Below are 19,962 nucleotides of genomic sequence, written 5' to 3'. Positions count from 1 at the left end.
AAAAAAAAAAAAAAAACCTTATTCCCATAATAAATCCCTGCCAAATAAAAACTTAAAAGTTTTAAAATCAGACAAATTATATATAAAATATATAGAGAATATAATATATATAATGTTATATGTCCTATATATAATACTATTATTATATATAATGTTATATGGGGGTGTGTGAGAGAAAGACTGTTTTGGTTTTGTTTGTCTTGAGGTTTTTTTTTTTTTTTTTTGAGACAGGGTCTCACTACATAGCCCTTACTGTCCCAGAACTCACTCTGTAGACCAGGCTGGCCTAAAACTCACAGTGATCTACCTGCCTCTGCCTCCCAGGGACTAGCCCTAAAAACTTTGTCACAATACTCAATTTAGATGTATCATTTTGAATAAATTCACTAAGTTAACTTTATTCCATAAACTTACTATGCTTTGGGGGTTTCCAATTTTTTTTACTACTAAACCAGAATTACATTAATAACAATATAATTAATATTTATAGCACAGTTTATACATAAATTTCTCTAAAATATTGTTACTCTACAACAAAACAAATGGCAAAAAAAATACTACTCAGTTCACTAATCATGAAAAGTAATTTTCAAGTAAAATTCAAGCAAGAGGCCACCAGGCGTGCAATGCTCAGAGTAATCCTGGCATTCAGAAAACTAATGTAGAAAGGTCAGCTTGAGATCCTGGTGGACTACATGGTGAGTTGTAAGCCAGTGGGGTGTAGGCTACAATACTAAAACCCTCTCTCAAAAACAACCATCAAAAAGAGAAACAAAAACACTCACCAGATAGTCAAATCAACCTCATCAGATAAATATTGCCTATAATCCAGCTGTGCAAAAAGAGGAAATAAAACTTGTACTCCTCCAATTGAATGCATGGCACTTTGGATGGAATGTGTTGAAACTGCCTTTACATCCTTGGAAAACAGAAAACACAGTAAAGGTTTCAATGATTTCTTTTCTAAAGCAATCAAAAATAAAATATAACAGGAAATACAAGAACACTAAAAATGTGGCATACCACATGTTTAATAATACTAACACTGATATTTCCACTTGATATATTATTAAGAGATCTGGAATCGTACCTGGAGCATGAGTGCATGGGGGGAATGAACGAAAATGGAAGGATTGTCCTTAGGAGACGACTCGAGGCACAACTGGGCGTCTGTGGCCCGTGGGTTGTAAGTGAAGGCAATGGAACTGGAGAGTTTGCCATCGTATAGTAAAAGTTTATGATGCTCAGCAAGGAAAAGGTCACTTTCTGCCTTAAACTTAAATGTACCCTGTCAGTTATAAAGACAAACAAACAAGCAAAAAATCAGTTAAGGTAACATACACACCACATAAATACAAATGATCAAGTATAAAATCTAATAATACCAGGTAAAATGACTAACCCCTCCACATAATGTGAGCCATTACCTCTGTGATTTATCCTCTTGATCACACTTTTGTTCAATCACATTGAATTTAACTTATATTTATTTTCATTGCCTCAGGATATTTTCCAATTACCTTTGTGTCATCTGCTTTGACTCACTGACTGTTTAAGGCTATGTTGTTTAATTTCCACATGTTTATAAATTTTCCATTCTATCAAAATCATAAAAATAGCCGGGCGATGGTGGCGCATGCCTTTAATCCCAGCACTCGGGAGGCAGAGGCAGGCGGATCTCTGTGAGTTCGAGACCAGCCTGGTCTACAGAGCTAGTGCCAGGACAGGCTCCAAAGCCACAGAGAAACCCTGTCTCGAAAAACAAAAAAACAAACAAACAAACAAAAAATCATAAAAATATATTCAATAACTTCAATCTCCTTAAGTTGACCAATATGTTTTGTAGCCCACCAGATGGTCTGATCTGAAGAATATTCTAAGCATTCTCAAGAAGAATGTGTTTTATACTGGTATTTACAGAGTGCTCTGTATGTTAAGTTCACTTGGGCTATGTAGTTGCCCAAGTCCTCTGTTTCTTGCTGATCTCAGTTAATGTTTGCTCTACCAACATTGCCATCTGCACGTTCTTTCAACAATGTCAAATATTACTTTATACAATCATACACCACAAAACAATGTTCTGATCAGTGAAAGACTGCATAGACAGGGCTGGAGAGACAGCTCAGCAGTTGAGAGCAATGACTGCTCTTCCAAAGACCCCAGCACCAACACAGAAGCTCATAACTGTGTCTAACTCCAATTCCAAGAGATCCAACACACTCAACAGACATATATCCAGCCAAAACACCAATCAATGCACATAAAATAAAAATAAATAAATCATTTTTTAAAAAGTTAGAAAGTTTGTAGGATCAGAGCCCAGTGACATAGTCGCTCTTAGTTTCTTTAAGCATACTCTAAAATAAGTTGCTCAAACACTGTGAACATATCTAAAGTAAGTATATTGACACAAGTTAAAATTTTTAGTCAGGTGGTGGTAGTGCACATCTTTAATCCCAGCACTCGGGCGGAAGAAACAGGGAGAACTCTGGCCAGTAAAAGAATTCAAATTACAACCAGAGGGAGGCCAGCCATAGTGATATACATCTATAATCCCTGTACTTGGGATGTGGAGACAGGAAGACCAGGAATACAAGGCCAGCATCAACTGTGTACCAAGTTCAAGGCCGGCTTGCAATACCTGGGATCCTTTCCTGAACATATATCTAAACAAAATGAAGTAATGAAGAGAGACATGTTGCACTCCCATGTCTATAATAGCACTATTCATAATTGCCGTGAAGTACAAATAAATCCTCATTAAAAGATTAAAATGAGGGTTGGGGAGGTGGCTCAGAAGGTAAGAGCAGTGGCTGCTCTTCCAAAGACCTGGATTCAGTTCCCAGCACCCACATGACAGCTCACAACTGTCTGCAACTACATTTTAGGAGGTCTTACACCCTCATAAGCAAAACATCAATAACACAAAAAAATGAATAAATAAATTTCTTTAAACATTAAATAAAAATGGCCCAGGCATGGTGGCATACGCTCTTAATCCCAGCACTAGGGAAGCAGTCGCAGGTGGATTTCTGTGAGTCCAAAGCCAGGCTGGTCTACACAGAGAGTTCCAGGATGGCCAGGTCTATGTGGAGTGACCCTGTCTCAAAAAGAGAGAGATAAAAATAGATTTAAAAAAGCATGGTACAGCTGGGCGGTGGTGGCGCACGCCTTTAATCCCAGCACTTGGGAGGCAGGTGGATCTCTGTGAGTTCGAGGCCAGCCTGGTCTACAGAGCTAGTTCCAGGACAGGCACCAAAGCTACAGAGAAACCCTGTCTCGAAAAACCAAAAAAAAAAAAAAAAAAAAAAAAGCATGGTACATATATAGAATGAAATACTATTTGGCTATGAATTAAATTCTGTCAGTTTGACAATGTGGACAAAACTAGAGAACATATACTAAGTAAAATAACCCAGGACACAGGCAGATAAATGTTCCCTGATCCCCCTCATATTTGAAATCTAAGAATGACAATCTCTAACAAGTTGGAAGTTGAATGATGGTTACCAGAGACTGAGGTGGTGGTGGAAAAAGAATGGTCAATGGATACTAAATTACACGTAGACAAAAGAAAGATGTTGTGGTGTATGGCTGTATAGTAAAATAACTATAAATAAGAAACGCATATATTTCAAAAATACAAGGAAAAAGCAGGAACATTTTATCATGAAGAATGCTAAATGTTTGAAAAGACAGATATGCCAATCCTGATTTGAACCTAACATAATGTATATATGTATTTTTCATATATACATTATATTTGTAATGCCCCATGAATATACACAATTTTATGTAACCTTTAAAAAAATGCCTTCATGGAAAGAATTAGAGCATGACATAAAACTGAAACTTAACCTAGCACTTCTCACAGCTCTTCACACAGGTCAAGTATGCTGCAATTCTCTGAAAACATGAAAAGGACTTTGACCCCTGTGAATGCCCTGCCATGCTCCCAGTGCCCCCGGCATATATAAATACTCAAGGTATAACTGCCCATGTGTGAACCACCTTCAAACCAAGCCCAGAGGAGCACTCAACCATTAAGCAGTGCACAGGAAGTTAAGTACCTTATACCCCAGGCCCAACTGATAAATGGCAAAAATCTGAGCTGCGTTCAGAGCGTCGCTGAAAAGGTAAACCGCAGTCATCTGACCACAGAACACCCGATTCGCATCTGCTGTCTCTGAGGAGCCCAGGAAGCATTTGTCAAAGGTCTGTAAAAGAAAAGAGATTTAATTTTTCAAGAAAATCATACACTCTAGGAGTGATAGATGGTACACATACTGAATGAAACACTATTTGGCCATTAAAATGAATTAAATTCTATCATCTGACAATGTGGATGGAACTGGAGTATATTCAGTAAAGAAAACAAAGACACAGGCCAATAAATGGGCATACTGTGTATGTGTCTCTCTAAAGGATATATGAATAGAATAAAACAATTCATTTAACACTTCATCCCTTCACACCTGGAATGAAAATTGGGAATGGCATCTTGAAAATGGATGAACACGAGTTTTCTAAGTTGTAATAAATACAGCTTGTTAACAACGAGGAAATAAGAAAGAGAATCAGACAAGTTGATATGATACTAAGTTAAAAAGTTAAACACCTAAATTGAAGAGAAAGCTGTGTCTGACAGGAAAATCCTGAGTTTGGTTTGGAGTTACTAGGCCACCCTTCTCACTGCACCCTTCATAGTAAAAAGATAAGGGTTACAAAACTTCCCTGAGACTAACGGAGATATCCCGTTCAGCATCCCCAGTTTTCTGGGGTAACGTGTTTCACAAGATGATGTGGTCAAGAAATGAGAGAACTGTTTCAGAACTAAAGGTGTGTGACATGGCACCATGAGCTCTTGAGGCTAACGTTATCAACACAAACAAATATAAGTGGAAAATGATACGAAAGGAGTGGGTGGTGAATGAGGGTTTTTAAGTGTTTTTTTTTAAGCTTTCTATAAAAAGAACATTAGAAGGGAGGAATAAGGCCATTTCTATTTTCATTCTAACCTTTGAATTCTGAAAACATAATAAAAAATAATAGAATCAATACCAGCTATGAAGTAAATGCAAAGTGTATGGCCATGCATCATTTAACTTATTTATAAAATAATCATCTTTATCTACCCAGAATTTTATAAAACCTGAATAATACCTTAGCTGACAAATCAACAAGCTCTATCAAAAAATTAACATACTAGCCAAATTATGACTATAAAAAATGGTGTTCAAACGTATACTCAGATTTTGTAATAACCTCTTGTTTATAAATTTCATCCCTTTAAATTAATAGTTTTTCAGCAGGGCGGTGGTGGTACACGCCTTTAATTCCAACACTAGGGAGGCAGAGACAGGTGGATCTCTTTGAGTTTTAGACTAGCATGGTCTAGAGAGTGAGTTGATTTGAAAAACCAAAATATAAATAAATAATTTTTCATAATGTACTGGTTAGTTTTTTTTTCAATTTGACATAAGCCTGAGACATCTGCAAATACAGACCCTCAGATAAGAAAATATCCCCCATCAGATGGCCTGTAGGCTAGACTTAGGGCATTTGCTTTGTTTTGTTTTGGACTAATGATTGACATGGGAGGGTCCAGCCCACTGTGGGGAGTAACATCTCTAAGCAGATGGCCCTGGGCATATAAGAATGCAGGCTGAATGCAGGCTGAGAGACTTAAAGCAAAGGACAACCAGCCTACAGGCCACAACCCCAGAGAAAGGTAGGGAGGAGAGTGGAAGGGGAGTAAGGAAAATGTACAGTACTTTTCTATCCAAACAATTAAAATGAGAAGGATTTAATTTTTAAAAAGAAAAATGCAGGCTGAGCAAGACATGAGGATCAAGCTTGTAAGCAGCACCCCTCCATCGTCTCTGCATCAGTTCCTGCCCTGACTTCCTTGATGATGTCCTGTATGCCAAATAAAGTCTTTCATTGCCCCCAGGCCACACTGCTAATCAGGTGCTTTATCACAGAAGTTTCTGAAACTACTTACATCACTGGTGTTGACAAGCCATGTTATCTCTCCATAGGAAGCAAGCTCACCATTCACGTAACATCGAAGCTCACTGTTCTTCCATCGGTTGTAAATGTGCACTATAGTTACCATGTACCACTGGGTAAGCAAAAATAACGATTCTCTGAGTAACAAAACCTCACTGATAACAACTAAAAAATTGAAGATTTTAATCAAAAACAACTGTGCTTTTACCAGTCCAACATTCACTTCTAGGACAATATTTATTCTAGGAAAACCTCAGCAGATTGGTCTTAATCATTAGGTAATTTTTACAATGTAATAGTATGGAAATTTTCAAACATACAATGAAAAAATAACTATCTATTACAAATATCTTCCTTAAAATTTAGATATTTTTACATCTACATCTGCTACCTATATCTACACATGTTACTGATGACTCTTCACCAACCTCTGACTGGTAAGGTGTAAAAGAAGACAGTACTAAAGTATCGTTTTCTTTTCTCTTAGCATCTCTCATAAAACCAACCAAATCTTGCATATCACCATAGAACCTTCATCTGGTGATGGATGGAGATAGAGACAGAGACCCACACTGGAGCACTGGACTGAGCTCCCAATGTCCCAAGGAGGAGGAGAAGGAGGGAAAATATGAGCAAAGAAGTCAGGACCACAAGGGGTGCACCTACCCACGGAGACAGTGGGGCAGATCTATTGTGAGCTCACCAAGGCCAGCTGGACTGCGACTGAAAAAGCATGGGATAAAACCGGATTCTCTGAATATGGCGGACAATGAGGGCTGCTGAGAAGCCAAGGACAATGCCACTGGGTTTTGATCCTACTTCATGTTCTGGCTTTGTGGGAGCCTAGCCAGTTTGGATGTCCACCTTCCTAGACCAGGATGGAGCGGGGAGGACTTTGGACTTTCCACAGGGCAGGGAACCCTGACTGCCCCTCAGACTGGAGAGGGAGGGGGAGAGGAGTGGGCGGAGGGGGAGAGGAGAGGGAGGAGGGGGGAAAAGGGAGACGGGGAGGGAAATGGGAGGCGGGGAGGAGGCGGAAATCTTTTTTTTTTTTCAATAAAAAAATTATATTTAAAAAAAAAAACTAAATATTCAGTCACTTTATCACCCAACCCATAGAAGTTAACTTCCGAGTAACTGAAACACATGTGTTTAAAAGGTGTAAACACACATGAGGCTGATGCAGCACTATGTGGGCTGCACAGCTTCTTAAGGGAACGGACTCAGGAAGAGCTCATACCTTCTGGGGCTTGAAATCAAACTTCACACAATGTTGAAAGCCTTTTCCTTTGGACTTTATTGAGGTTATAATCAAACAGCCTCCAACAAAATGAGCAGAATATCCAAGACCTTTGCTGGTTCTGAAACTGTGAAGAGTTAAGTTCTCATTTTACCTCGAAATACTCATTTTCAAAACAAAGTATTAACACTAATCAAGTCTAGAAATACATACCAATACAAATATGGTTTATCCTTGTCTACATTAATATTATTTACAGGATCCATTCTAAGCCAGGTGTGAAATGTAAAACCATTCTGGTAAGGCCATCTGGCTATAGGAGGTAATGCAATAGCCTAAAGGAAAGAAATGCAGTTATTAACTTGCAAGAAAAACTTTCTTATTGAATTCATGAAAATGAGATTTTACAACACTATGTATGTTTCCACTTTAAAAGTTATTAAAATATCACAAAGCAGACTTTATTTAGAAGAAAACATTTAATAACTATTGTATTTTCTCAAATAAAAATTAGAAAATATTAATTAAATGAAACATTCAGTGTAGAACACTAAACATTTAGTGAAGAACATTTAGAAAAACACTAAACCAAGCTTTGAGTAGGCAGCTTTCTCAGATGCCTTAAGAAGCAATTTCTCCATCTCTCAAACTGCTAGGGGGAAAAACTGTCCTAAGGATTAAGCAAAGTCATGCAGAAAAGCTTCTGCCTAACATAGAACTGCCAAGTTCCATGCCAGTGTAACAAGGCTGTACGTCCAAGAAGCAAGGATAAGGAGAAATTTGGGTGTTTGCCTCATGCACATTTACTTACTGCAGCACTCTTTCCTGGAAAGTTGAAAAAGGCATCAGGACCGTACTTCTGAGGCATATGCTTTAACACAGACAGCAACTTCCCAGCATGCGGAGGCTATAAAATAGCAATTTAGTAATCATGTTTTTCTCCTTAAAACATATTTAATAACACTCATGCTTTAATATATACAAAATAACTGAATAATACTATAAACTAAAAGGTATTTATAAGAATAAACAATGCTGTTTTTAAATACCTTAATACAATGAATTCTGTGTTATTTTTGTAGTACTATAGAGCACATTTTTGTTCAGTAAATATGATCTAATATTGTTTCACACCCTCACTTCAAAAACTGACCTTTAAAATTTATAAACTACTTCAACTGCCACCTACTCCTCTATACATCTTAATTTAACAAGTACTAAATAATGCTTACTTAGACTCTATTGTCAATGATACTTTAAATAAGTCATAATATTTTAACTTCACAACCTAAAATGTGATCCTGTTATTTTCCTGATTTTACAGAGGAAGCTCTGAAGCGGAAGAGCACTCTCCCACACAGTAACAGTGGGGTCAGGATCAGAACTCAGTCTAACCCCAGAAGCACAGTTTGAGCCATAATACTTTCACCAGTTGAACCATGCCCTTGCTCTCCTTCTTTAATAGAGACCACTCTTTCAATGGCCTAACAGATACTGATCTATATCTCCAACTTCATCTTGCATATCTGTGATCCTGGGTTCTATTTACAAACTATCCCCTCTGCTTAAAATGTGCTCACTAAACCTACCTCAGTCTCCTGAAAAAAAATCAAGGAAATCTTTCATATCCTTCAAAGCTCATCTTGAGGTCTAAAGTCCACTTCCTCAAGCAGTCCTCCCGGAACTCACAAAAGTGGTTAAATTCCTCTAGCATATTTCATTCTACAATGTGCCTCAAATGCGCAGCATATATAAAGGGTTTAACATCATATTTTTAATGTTTCTTTGACCCACAAAACTATCTAGCACATAAAACAATCAAGAACTAAAATGAAAATCTCATTAATATTTATAAGGAAAGTCAAGGGCAATTAGATATACATTACCATCTTAATAAGCCTATAAGGAAATATAGTAAAAATAAGGGCATTCATTCTTCTTTATTACAAGCTGAAAACAGGGTCAAACCACAGGTGAAATCATTGACTTTCTCCCATCTTGTTTTGTTTACCATTCTAAGATATTATTTCTATGTAAAAGTTTAGCAGCCTTTTATCTTACTAGTAAGTGGAATATTTCAATCTAACAGATACCTTTTAATCATCCATAACACTCAATTTTAAAAGTATAATTAATATCAAATGACTACAATCACACTTATTTTTTAAATATATTTCAAAGAAAAACAAAGTAACAAAAAAACTGAAACAGCAAATACAATTAGAAAATTAGAGCATTTCCATCTAGAGAAATCATTCCTCCAAATTCCTTTTTCTATAAACAAATCAACAAAAGAAGATAATAAGGTAATCCCTCCCACAGTCCCTGTTGTAGGACACTACACTGGAAAGTCTTTAGAAAAATATTAGATGCCATATCAAGAGTCTTTACAAATAAGCATGTTCATTGATGCACTCATTCCACAGATAAACATCATAAATCTGTGTGTAGACTGAGATATGGGATTTGTACTCTACTCAAAGAGTCAAAGAGAGAAGTAGCTGGCTGTGTTATCCAGAGTGGACAGCTATTATTTTACGTTTATCTCGCAAGCTATTCTGATTGTCCTTCTTATCATAAATAGTTATATTATTATGTCTAATATTGGTGTTATGTACTCTGTCAGAAATCTTTCTGTGGCCTGTGGAATGGCTCAGCAGTTAAAGATGCTTGCTACTAAGACTGACAACCTGGGTAGAAGGTGAGAACCAACTCCTGCAAGTTGTTCTCTGAACACCAAGCATGCAGAATAGCACATGGGCATGCATGTGGACATGCACACACACAAATGAAAAAGTCGTGTATTTTTGTTTAGCATTTATATTACTTTACATTACATATCATTCAGCTGATTGATTACTCTCCTATGCCTCTGGCATTTGTCTTTTCAATACAGTGTCTTTTTTTCATATCATGTATTCTGGAGGAGGAGGAGGAGGAGGAGGAGGAGGAGGAGGAGGAGGAGGAGGAGGAGGAGGAGGAGGAAAGAGATGATGGGTGGTTGTCTGTGCTCATAATCCCAGCACTGGGAAAGTGGAGACAAGCAGATCCCAAGGCTCACTGGCCAGTCAGCCTCACCTACTTGGCCTTCCCTGCCAGGGAAGTGAGAGGTCTTTACACAGTAACAAGGTGCCAGCACCTGAGGAATAATATCCAGGCTGTCCTCTGGCCTCTACAGTCCATGCACACATGAATATGTACACACATAAACAAATATACACACACCACCAAAAAGGGTTTAAAAAAAAAAGGAACCATCTGAAATTCCCAATGAATAGGATTAAAACACTGCAGAAGGAAAAAATTCAGCTAAGGGTAAAGCAATAAAACCGATCTAAAATAAAGTTCTAAAAGAAAAGACAAAAAAAAAAAAAGTGACCAGATCTCAGTGATCTGGACAGAATCGAGGAACCAACTTGAGCTCTGCCGATGAGCTCAGTAGGAAAGCAGCTGTGTGAGGCTCTGAGTCTTACACAGCACTGGGGAAAGACAGTGAGGAAAAATCTTTTCAAAAAATTTTTGAATTTAATAAAACTAAAGTTACCTGAAGTTTGATGTCCCAGATGAGGGGAAAATAAAGAATAAAAGGAAGTAATATTTGGAGAAATAATAACAAATTTTTTCAAAATGTGATGAAATTTACCAAGTTATGGAGAGGACAAACTAATAATGTAAATGGTAAACGACACAGGACCATAACTCAGTTCAGTTAATATCAGTATAAAACAAAAAAAGCAGCAGAGAGTTGGAGTTTACAACATATAAGCTAAAAAAAATGTCTATTTTAACATGATGAATTATGGGTACAAACAAGGATGAAATTTAATAGACCTGACAATTATAGGACAGCTGGCTCAACTAAAGGCAATGGTCAAGTCACTAACGGATGCAAACAAAAATGGGGCAACTATTTACTAGCAAATACTCCTCTAACAAACAGCTAATTAAATTGCAAGAAAAAAGAAAAAAATGCCTTCCATAAGGTACCTGGACCCATCGATTGCACCTGGAGAGGATGGCTCTAACCTGCAAAGACGCTGTTCCCTGAACATGCTGCTCACATTAAAGGGCATTACCACTCAGAACAGAAGGAAAGTGGGTGCTACTTAATACATTCTCAACATCAATAAATAACAGACATAGAGCTTTATATCACAATTTAACAAGAACCAAATTAGTAGTCTACCTAGGACACACAAACAAAAGTAGCAATGCACATGAAATGCTACTTTGATCTCTTCCCCTCAATTTGACACGCACTGCATGTGGAATAATTATTAGGCACTTTATAAACTACTAATGACTTGGAAGAGGTACTTTCAAATACCAGAGCATTTAGTACTTAGGATGTTTTATTTTCATATTTTTTTACCCATTGTCCTTTATCTCCTTGAAGTTTACTGAAGAAAAGCTTTAGTTCTCTAACTGTCAAACTATAGCTGGCCAGCACTCCCAACATGTCAACGAGAAGATCTGAGAAAAAGCAAACAAACAATGAAAAAGGTGAGCTACTTATATTTCTAGAGATAAAGAATTAAAATATGTGCTCACATAATAGTCTGGACACAAGAGGTACAGACACATGCCATGGGGCTTACATGGCTCAGTGGATAAGAGCACACACAGCTCTTCCAGAGCACCTGAGTTTGGTTTCTAGGCCCGCTGGGTAAGGCACAGCCACGTGAAACTCCAGTTCCAAGGGTATCTGACACCTCTGGCCTCCGCAGGCATTGCACTCACTCACTCACACACACACACACACACACACACACACACACACTCACACTTAAAAATAATAAATAATATTTTAAATAAAAACATACTATATAATCAAGTATTTGTTCTTAAAATATTGCTAAAAGAAATCTTTAAAATACAGTATTCAAGAATCAAACTATTTCTTACACACATGGCTACAGAAAAGTCATACCTGCAATCATACTGTCAACTTTTTCAATTTTCCCCAGTACTCTTTCCACAAGGCCTACTTCAGTGCAGACTTGAAGGTTTCGTATGCTCTTCTTCAGAATGGCTGTAAACATGCTCCAGACTTCCGCTTGGCAAGTCATGTCACATTTCTCCAATAACTCCACCATGCAGATGATACTCTCACCTTCTTGGATAATGAAGTTCATCTCCAGATCAAACTGGCCTCCTACCAGCTTCCAAGGGAAAACAAACAAAAGCATGTTCAAGGCATTACTGCACATCTATCACCACTATCGGTCGTCCCTAAACTTCAAAGTAGCAATGACCACCCATTCACAGCATTCCCCACCCCCAACAACAAAATATTCGACTTTTTGTAAATCTCAAAAAAATAAATCCTCTGAAGAAATCTTCAAATCTAGATAGCACAAAGCAGATTAAAACTTGGAATATAAAAATTAAAATATTTTAAAAATAACAAATATAGGGTAACTTAAAGTCATTTTCAGATTCACTAAATGGTAGAAATGTATTTTGTAAACTTGAGAGGTAAAGCCTTTTCTAAGCCCTTTAGACCAGACGCCTAAATCCTAGTGCTTGAGAAATAGCATCAGGGCTGGAAAGACAGCTTCATCACAGACGGTCCAGGTTTGGACCCCAGGGCTCACATTACACACAACCACCCTTAACTCCAATTCCAAGTAATTGGGCACCCTCTTCTGGCCTCCAAGGGTATCAGGCACATCCATAGTATACTTATTAAATAACAAATGAGCAAATCTTTTAAAGGTCAAGCATAGTGATATAGTGGCCCATGCCATTCCCAACACTCCAGAAAGCAGAGGCAAGCAGAACTCTGAGTTCAAGACCAGCCTGGTCTACATAGCAAACTCCAGGCCAGCCAGAAATATATAGTGAGATCCTATCCCAAAAACAAAACGAAACAAAACAAAAAAGAAAAGAGTTGAGGGTTATCTATAGTTAAATACTGAATTTAAGGCCAGCTTGGGCTACTACAGACCGTGCCTACAAAAAAATCATTAATTAATTATCAAAATTCATTAATTAATAATCAAAAATTATCAAATATCAAAAAAGATTGTTAAGATTTCTGGATTCTCAGGGCTGGAGAGATGGCTCAGAGGTTAAGAACACTGCCTGCTCTTCCAAAGGTCCTGAGTTCAATTCCCAGCAACCACATGGTGGCTCACAACCATCTGTAATGGAGTCTGGTGCCCTCTTCTGGCCTGAAGGCATACGCACAGACAGAATATTGACAAAATATGACAAAATAAATAAATATTTTAAAAAAAAAGATTTCTGGATTCTCACTGATCAATTTAATATAAATTAAAATTCTGAACAGAGACTATAGCTCAGTGCTAGAGTGCTCACCTAGCATATAAGACTCTGGGCTTAACCTCAAGTAATTTGGGGGGAGGGGCTAAGTACATAAGGAAAAAAACACAAAAATCAAAATATAATTAAACTAAGGAGAAATATCATTCATGATTCATGTTGTAAATATAAAAAACTTCCTAAAAGAAAAATTTGAAGTAAATTTTGGGACAAAGCAATGAATAAAATGACTTACAATGACACCATGACATATGAGCAAAACATCAATCTTGCTCACAAAATCAATTTTAATAACAAAATAAAAATTATTTAGGTATGTTATAAAATTCTAAGTCCTAAATAATATACATAATAAAATGTACTGTGGGTAAGGACTTGGGGAAATGTGTTCTCATATGTTAGTGATGCTGAAGAAATGGGTATAGTATATGTGGAATCCACCCAGAAAATAGAATGCAAAATTAAAGAGTAACTTCTTCAAGCACAAGAGTAACTTCTGGTCAGAAAATACACCATAAAGTCTCAGGAATGCAGCAAACAAACAATAGATCCCACAGCCATAAAACACCAATAACCCTATACAGAGTTACATGTGATAGCACACTGTCCTAAACTTACCATTTCATGAGAGAAAAGCAGAAAGAGAAAAGGTTTTGTGAAAAATCATAGAGACACAATAGTAAGGCAGACAACTTCAGCAATATTTTCTAGTAGACAGAACCCAGAAGTTCTCAGTTGAGTATAGAAAGGCACTTCCTCAAATACACACAAACAAACAAACCAAATAATTTACAAGAAAAATAGACAGATGATAGATAGATAGATAGACAGACAGACAGACAGACAGACAGATAGATAGATGATAGATAGACAGATAGATAAACAGATGATAGATAGATAGATAGACAGACAGACAGATGATAGATAGACAGATAGACAGACAGATAGACAGATGATAGATAGATAGACAGATAGATGATAGATGAGATAGATAGATAGATAGATAGATAGATAGATAGATAGATACATAGATACATAGATACATAGATACATAGATAGATAGACAGACGATAGATAGATAGATAGATAGATAGATAGATAGATAGATAGACAGACAAATAGATACAGATGATAGATAGATAGATAGATAGATAGATAGACAGATAGACAGATAGACAGATAGATGATAGATAGACAGATAGATAAACAGATGATAGATAGATAGATAGATAGATAGATAGACAGACAGACAGATGATAGGCAGATAGACAGACAGATAGACAGATGATAGATAGATAGATAGATAGATAGACAGATAGATGATAGATGAGATAGATAGATAGATACATAGATACATAGATAGACAGACAGACGATAGATAGATAGATAGATAGATAGATAGATAGATAGATAGATAGATAGATAGATGATAGATAGATGATAGATAGATAGATAGATAGATAGATGATAGACAGACAGACGATAGATAGATAGATAGATAGATAGATAGATAGATAGATAGACAGACAGATAGATAGATAGATAGATACAGATGATAGATAGATAGATAGATAGATAGATGATAGATAGATAGATAGATAGATAGATAGATAGATAGATAGATAGAAGATAGATAGATAGATAGAAGATAGATAGACAGATAGATAGACAGATAGATATGGAGAGTTCAAATACTGTGGAAATCTCTTCAACAATTATATGCCTTCTGGGTAGAACTAAACAGGACAAAAGCCTCATTGCAACTCAGTTGAGAAGCCTTGCCTTCACCTTAGTGTTACTAACATCCATCTTTCACTCTTATCTGTATATATTACCATCAGTAATCACCCTTCCAAGAAGCTACAGAATTAATTTGGAAAGTAATTTCCAAATAAAAACCCAAATATTTCACCAGCTTCTAAATTGAGCTTATAGTGTGAAAGCAATATTCAGACAGGTGTTTTAAATATTTTTCCGCTGCATTAAATATTGTAAGATATGCCTTTCAAGGAGAAAATTGATGACTGAATTTTGTACATACAAATGTGTGGCATATTGATATACTGTATGCATGCATATCTATTATACCTAAAAAGCAAGCAGAGAGCCTACAATATGTCAGGTTAACCCTTTCTAATAGTTATTTGAAGCTGATCAACCTTCAAAACACAAATTTGTCTCCACTGACGAGGATCATACCCAGGACCAGGCATCGCGAGCTATTATCTGAGCGGCAGTAATGGCTCTCCCCTCCAAAATGTAATCTTCCAAATGTCACAGGGAGTTATGAATATCTGAGCAGCCTAATGCACTTTACCAGCCATGAAATGTGAAAATGTAATCTTATTACCTTTTTATGGTTGTATTTTTTTGAATAATGTAGCCTGGAAACTGATGTATAGTCTTTTCCTGCATTTTAGCATGATTTGGTCTCCTCTGCTATATAGAACATTTTTCAAAACTCTCCATTTCAACATATTTTAGTCTTGCATGAACTTCATAAACAATTTTTATAGCAGCCTTCAGGGTGGCATAACATGCTTTATATAGGTCACAATTTAATGTATATGATTATAGACCTTTTAAAGTATTTATTTCAAAAAATTCAAATGAACCTTTACAACTTTTGTACCAAGATCTTAATTTGAGTGTGATAATTTTCATCTCAATAGTTTTAATAATAAAATGCCTTAACTTAAAATTGGTCACTAAGATGAGTCACTTATATTCTCAAAAAAAATAACAGAACAGAAAATTCAGGAAGATGAAAACTATGTATCTTCTCTTCAAAAGATTTATAAAGCTGGAAGACTGTAACTCAACACCCTGGTACTTCACAGGTGAACATGCTTACTCTAGATAACTCAATGTGAACTTGCTACATTTCTCCTCGGAGACAAGACAAGAGCACCGTGCAACAGAAGATGGGGTAGAGTATAATCTCAGCCTTCACCACAGACCAGGTTTCGCTATAGTTCTTGTGACTTGTCCAAAAATGTCTAAATTACTTATTCTGAGCTTGTTTACATTATAAGAAAATAAAGTTCCTCTCACGTACAGTGTCACATTCATACAGGAATGGGTCCTTGGGGAAAACTAGATACTTTGAGATCAACATTTAAAAAAAAAATTAGCAGTTTTGAAGCAAGCAAGATACATTAAAGGTACTAACTAACACAGAGATGAAAGCCTCATTTTCCTCGACTGACCTCAAACTCACAACCCTCCCATCTCAGCCTTGTCTTCCCAACCATCCTCCTGCATAGCACATACAATACATAAACAGTGGATAGCCAGAGGAGCCACCTCAGAAGCTCAGCATCCATCTCATAGTGAGATTATAGTAGGTTCATCAATGTCCTGGATCCTGGCAACCACAGAACCACTGCAGCAGCCCACGGCCCAGATTTTCAACAGGACAAACACGTCTCCTTTTTAGAAACCACTAATGTGTTTTGGTGTCTCCATTGTACCAACTGAATTAATATATATGGCTATAGTTAAATTTTCTCAAAAGTTATAAAAAATACCTGTGACTATGCTTTATTACATTTGTTTTGCGTGTATGAACATGTGTGTGTGCACACCATAGCACACATGTGGAGGTTAAAGGGTAATTTGTAGAAGTCAGTTGTGGCTCCCAGGGATGAAACTTAAGTTGTCAGACTCGACAGCAAGCACCTTTACCACTGAGCCACCTTACAGGCACTACTTGGGAGTGTTTTAAGTGAAATAGCAGGTGGTAAAACTTACACTGTCTATCTTGGTCTATTTTTTGAGAACTGCATTATTTTTCATAGTAAGTTTCAAAATCAAAATTTCCTCACTACATTCTTATGAGATCATTCAATAAGCACCACTATGCCGTATGGCTCCCACTATGAACCAAATTATTTGCTCCCTGGAGGGAAGAAAAATCTGCCAGGCAGTGGTGGCACATACCTTTAATCCCAGCACTCAGGAGAAGAGGCAGACCGATCTCTGAATTTGCAGCCAGCCTGGTCTACAGAGCTAGTTCCAGGAGTCAGAACTAGACAGAGAAACCCTGTCTTATAAAAAAAAAAAAACAACCACCACCACTAAAATAAACAAATAAATAAAGCTATGTTAGTGTCTTAACATCCATTATTTCAGAAAGCAATTTTACTTGGAAATAGGTTGGTTGTAATGTAACTGGTTCAGACAAGGTCATGAGGATAAGCCCTAATCCAAAGTGACTACTAACAAAAAGGGAAAACTTACACAGAGGCATACACGAGTGAAAATACCGGGTGAAGATGGACACAGAATTCTCAGTGATAATTTTAAGTCAAATAATGGCAAAGATTCCTGCAAAGCCTCAAGAGCAGTGGCTCTCAACATAAACTGTAGCGACTTGTTAAAAAGTCCTTCACGACCCCCGAGCAAGGGATTGCAAGCCATGGGATGAGAACCACTGTTCTAAAGGCTAGGAAGGACACATGAAAAAGATTTTCATAAACCGGGGGGGGGGGGGGGTGTGCACACCACCAGTACTCTGGAGGCGGAGGCAGAGGCTTGCTGATCTCTGTGAGTTCAAGGCCAACCTGGTCCACAAGAGCAAGTTCCAGGACGGGCTCCAAAAGCTACAGAGAAACCCTGTCTCAAAAAAACAAGAGAGAGAGAGAGAGAGAGAGAGAGAGAGAGAGAGAGAGAGAGAGAGAGAGAGAGAGAGAGAGAGAGAGAGAACCAAACTACAACCACATTAGATTTTAACCTCTATAGTATACAAAACTCTGAGGCAGTAAGTTTCTGCTGTTTCGGCAGCTCAATTACTAGGTCCTTGTTACACATTCCTAGCAAACTAATGACCCCAGTATCTACTGAAGTTGTTTTTTAATGGTACCAACTAAATTCCCCAGGAAACATTCTCAAAAACTCTTTTAAATGCCAGACCATGGGCTTCGGAGGTGGTTCAGTGGATAATAAACTCTCCATTTAAGCTTAAGGAACAGAGTTCAGATCACCTGAACCACATAAACGCCAATCAGGCATGGTAGCCTGCCTGGAATCCCAGCCCTCAGAATATAAAGACGTGATCCCCAGAGCAAACTGCCTAGCTAGACTAAATAGAATCAGTAAACTCTGGGTTGTAGTAAGAGACTCTGCCTCAATATATAGGGTGAAGAGCAATACATAGGTGAATGAAGAGGTGTTGGAAAGATGGAGGATCGAGGTGAGGTTTTTTGTTCATTTGTTGTTTTGTTTTTAATTAATTTTGGGGATGTACTGCAGGGGTAAGGGATGGATATGGAGGGGCTGGAAGTGAAAGGGATGGGGTGTATGATGTGAAATTTCCAAAGAATCTATAAAGAATTATGTTTTTAAAAAACTGAAAAAGAATCAATGAAAAAACGAAAAACAAATGGTATGGAGAAAAAATGTGGGCAAGTAAAAAAGGAAAAAGAAACAGAGATACAAGTGCAAGCAGGCATGAGGATTACAGTCTACGTCTGTGTGCCAAGAAGACAAGTAGGAGTGGCTGGAAGTGTGCTTTAATCCCAGCGACGGGGAGTGTCCTTTTATATATATATATATATCTTTTTAATCTCAAATATTGTGAGATGGCAGATATTTAGAATTCAAGAAAGAAACTGCAACATTTTCAAAACTTATAAAAATATTTTTAACAAAACTACGCAAAAATGTAGTAAGTCCTTACTTCAGTGCTTTACTAATAGATAGGTGGGAGAATGTTCAGCTCTTTAGCAAGTACATAACCCCAGCCTTTCCAGAGAAAGCTAACCCTCAATGACCTGCCACTGATAGTAAGACTATTACTCTTTACAAACTGCCATTCAGTGGGTGACCAAAGAAGAATCTGACTGCTTTGCAAGGCTGCTTTGCGGTCACAAACAATATTCTTTCCCTTATTTGTCCACAGCAAACCTTTGGGCTGCACCTTCTTCAAAATGTTTGCAGACAGAGCTCCACAGAAAGCAGAAAGCTTTTGAACTGAAGAGAACAGATTTAGCTTTAAGAGATTTTACTTGCAGATCTCTGTGAGTTCAAGGACAACCTAGTGTATGAAGCAAGTTGCAAATTAACCAGCGCTAAATAGTGAGACCGGTCTTTTAAAAACAAGGCAAGGGGAGGCCTAGAGAGATAGCTCTTTGGTTAAGAACACTGGAAGCTCTTCCAGAAGATCAGGGCTTGATCACAAGCTACCACAAATTTCTCAACATAAAAAAGGAAATTTTAATAACCCTGTAATTAGTATGGAAATATTTGTAATTTTAAACAAAAAAATACTTCAATGTTCACGTAATTTCACTGCATATTACTATTAAATGTTTCAAAATGATCACAAATTTTATGCTTCTCAACTCAAAACAAAGATAGAGGAAAAAGATGGAAAAGAAACTTGATCACACATGAATCATGAATGCAAACCTACATAACAA

At 37.2% G+C, this 19,962-nt stretch overlaps 1 protein-coding gene across 3 annotated transcripts in view; it reads right to left on the bottom strand.

The window, feature by feature from the left end:
• Nucleotides 1-19,962, bottom strand: part of Lrba (LPS responsive beige-like anchor protein) — a 468,170-nt gene that overhangs the window by 405,943 nt on the left and 42,265 nt on the right. For all 3 annotated transcript variants that reach the window (XM_050158812.1, XM_050158811.1, XM_050158813.1), the window contains exons 3-11: nucleotides 12,183-12,414; nucleotides 11,625-11,725; nucleotides 8,064-8,159; nucleotides 7,466-7,587; nucleotides 7,253-7,379; nucleotides 6,005-6,124; nucleotides 4,071-4,217; nucleotides 1,091-1,288; nucleotides 786-919 (exon numbers count right to left, since the gene is read on the bottom strand). In XM_050158812.1, the coding sequence (XP_050014769.1) occupies nucleotides 786-919; nucleotides 1,091-1,288; nucleotides 4,071-4,217; nucleotides 6,005-6,124; nucleotides 7,253-7,379; nucleotides 7,466-7,587; nucleotides 8,064-8,159; nucleotides 11,625-11,725; nucleotides 12,183-12,414 (1,277 nt within the window). The remainder of the gene's footprint in view (nucleotides 1-785; nucleotides 920-1,090; nucleotides 1,289-4,070; nucleotides 4,218-6,004; nucleotides 6,125-7,252; nucleotides 7,380-7,465; nucleotides 7,588-8,063; nucleotides 8,160-11,624; nucleotides 11,726-12,182; nucleotides 12,415-19,962) is intronic.

Source organism: Alexandromys fortis, unplaced genomic scaffold (assembly GCF_014885135.2).
Source record: "Alexandromys fortis isolate MF-2015 unplaced genomic scaffold, M_Fortis_MF-2015_v1.1 scaffold_102, whole genome shotgun sequence".
Taxonomy (NCBI): Eukaryota; Metazoa; Chordata; class Mammalia; order Rodentia; family Cricetidae; genus Alexandromys; species Alexandromys fortis.
The sequence above is the reverse complement of the archived record's forward strand: the minus strand, read 5'-3'. Positions and strand labels throughout refer to the sequence as shown.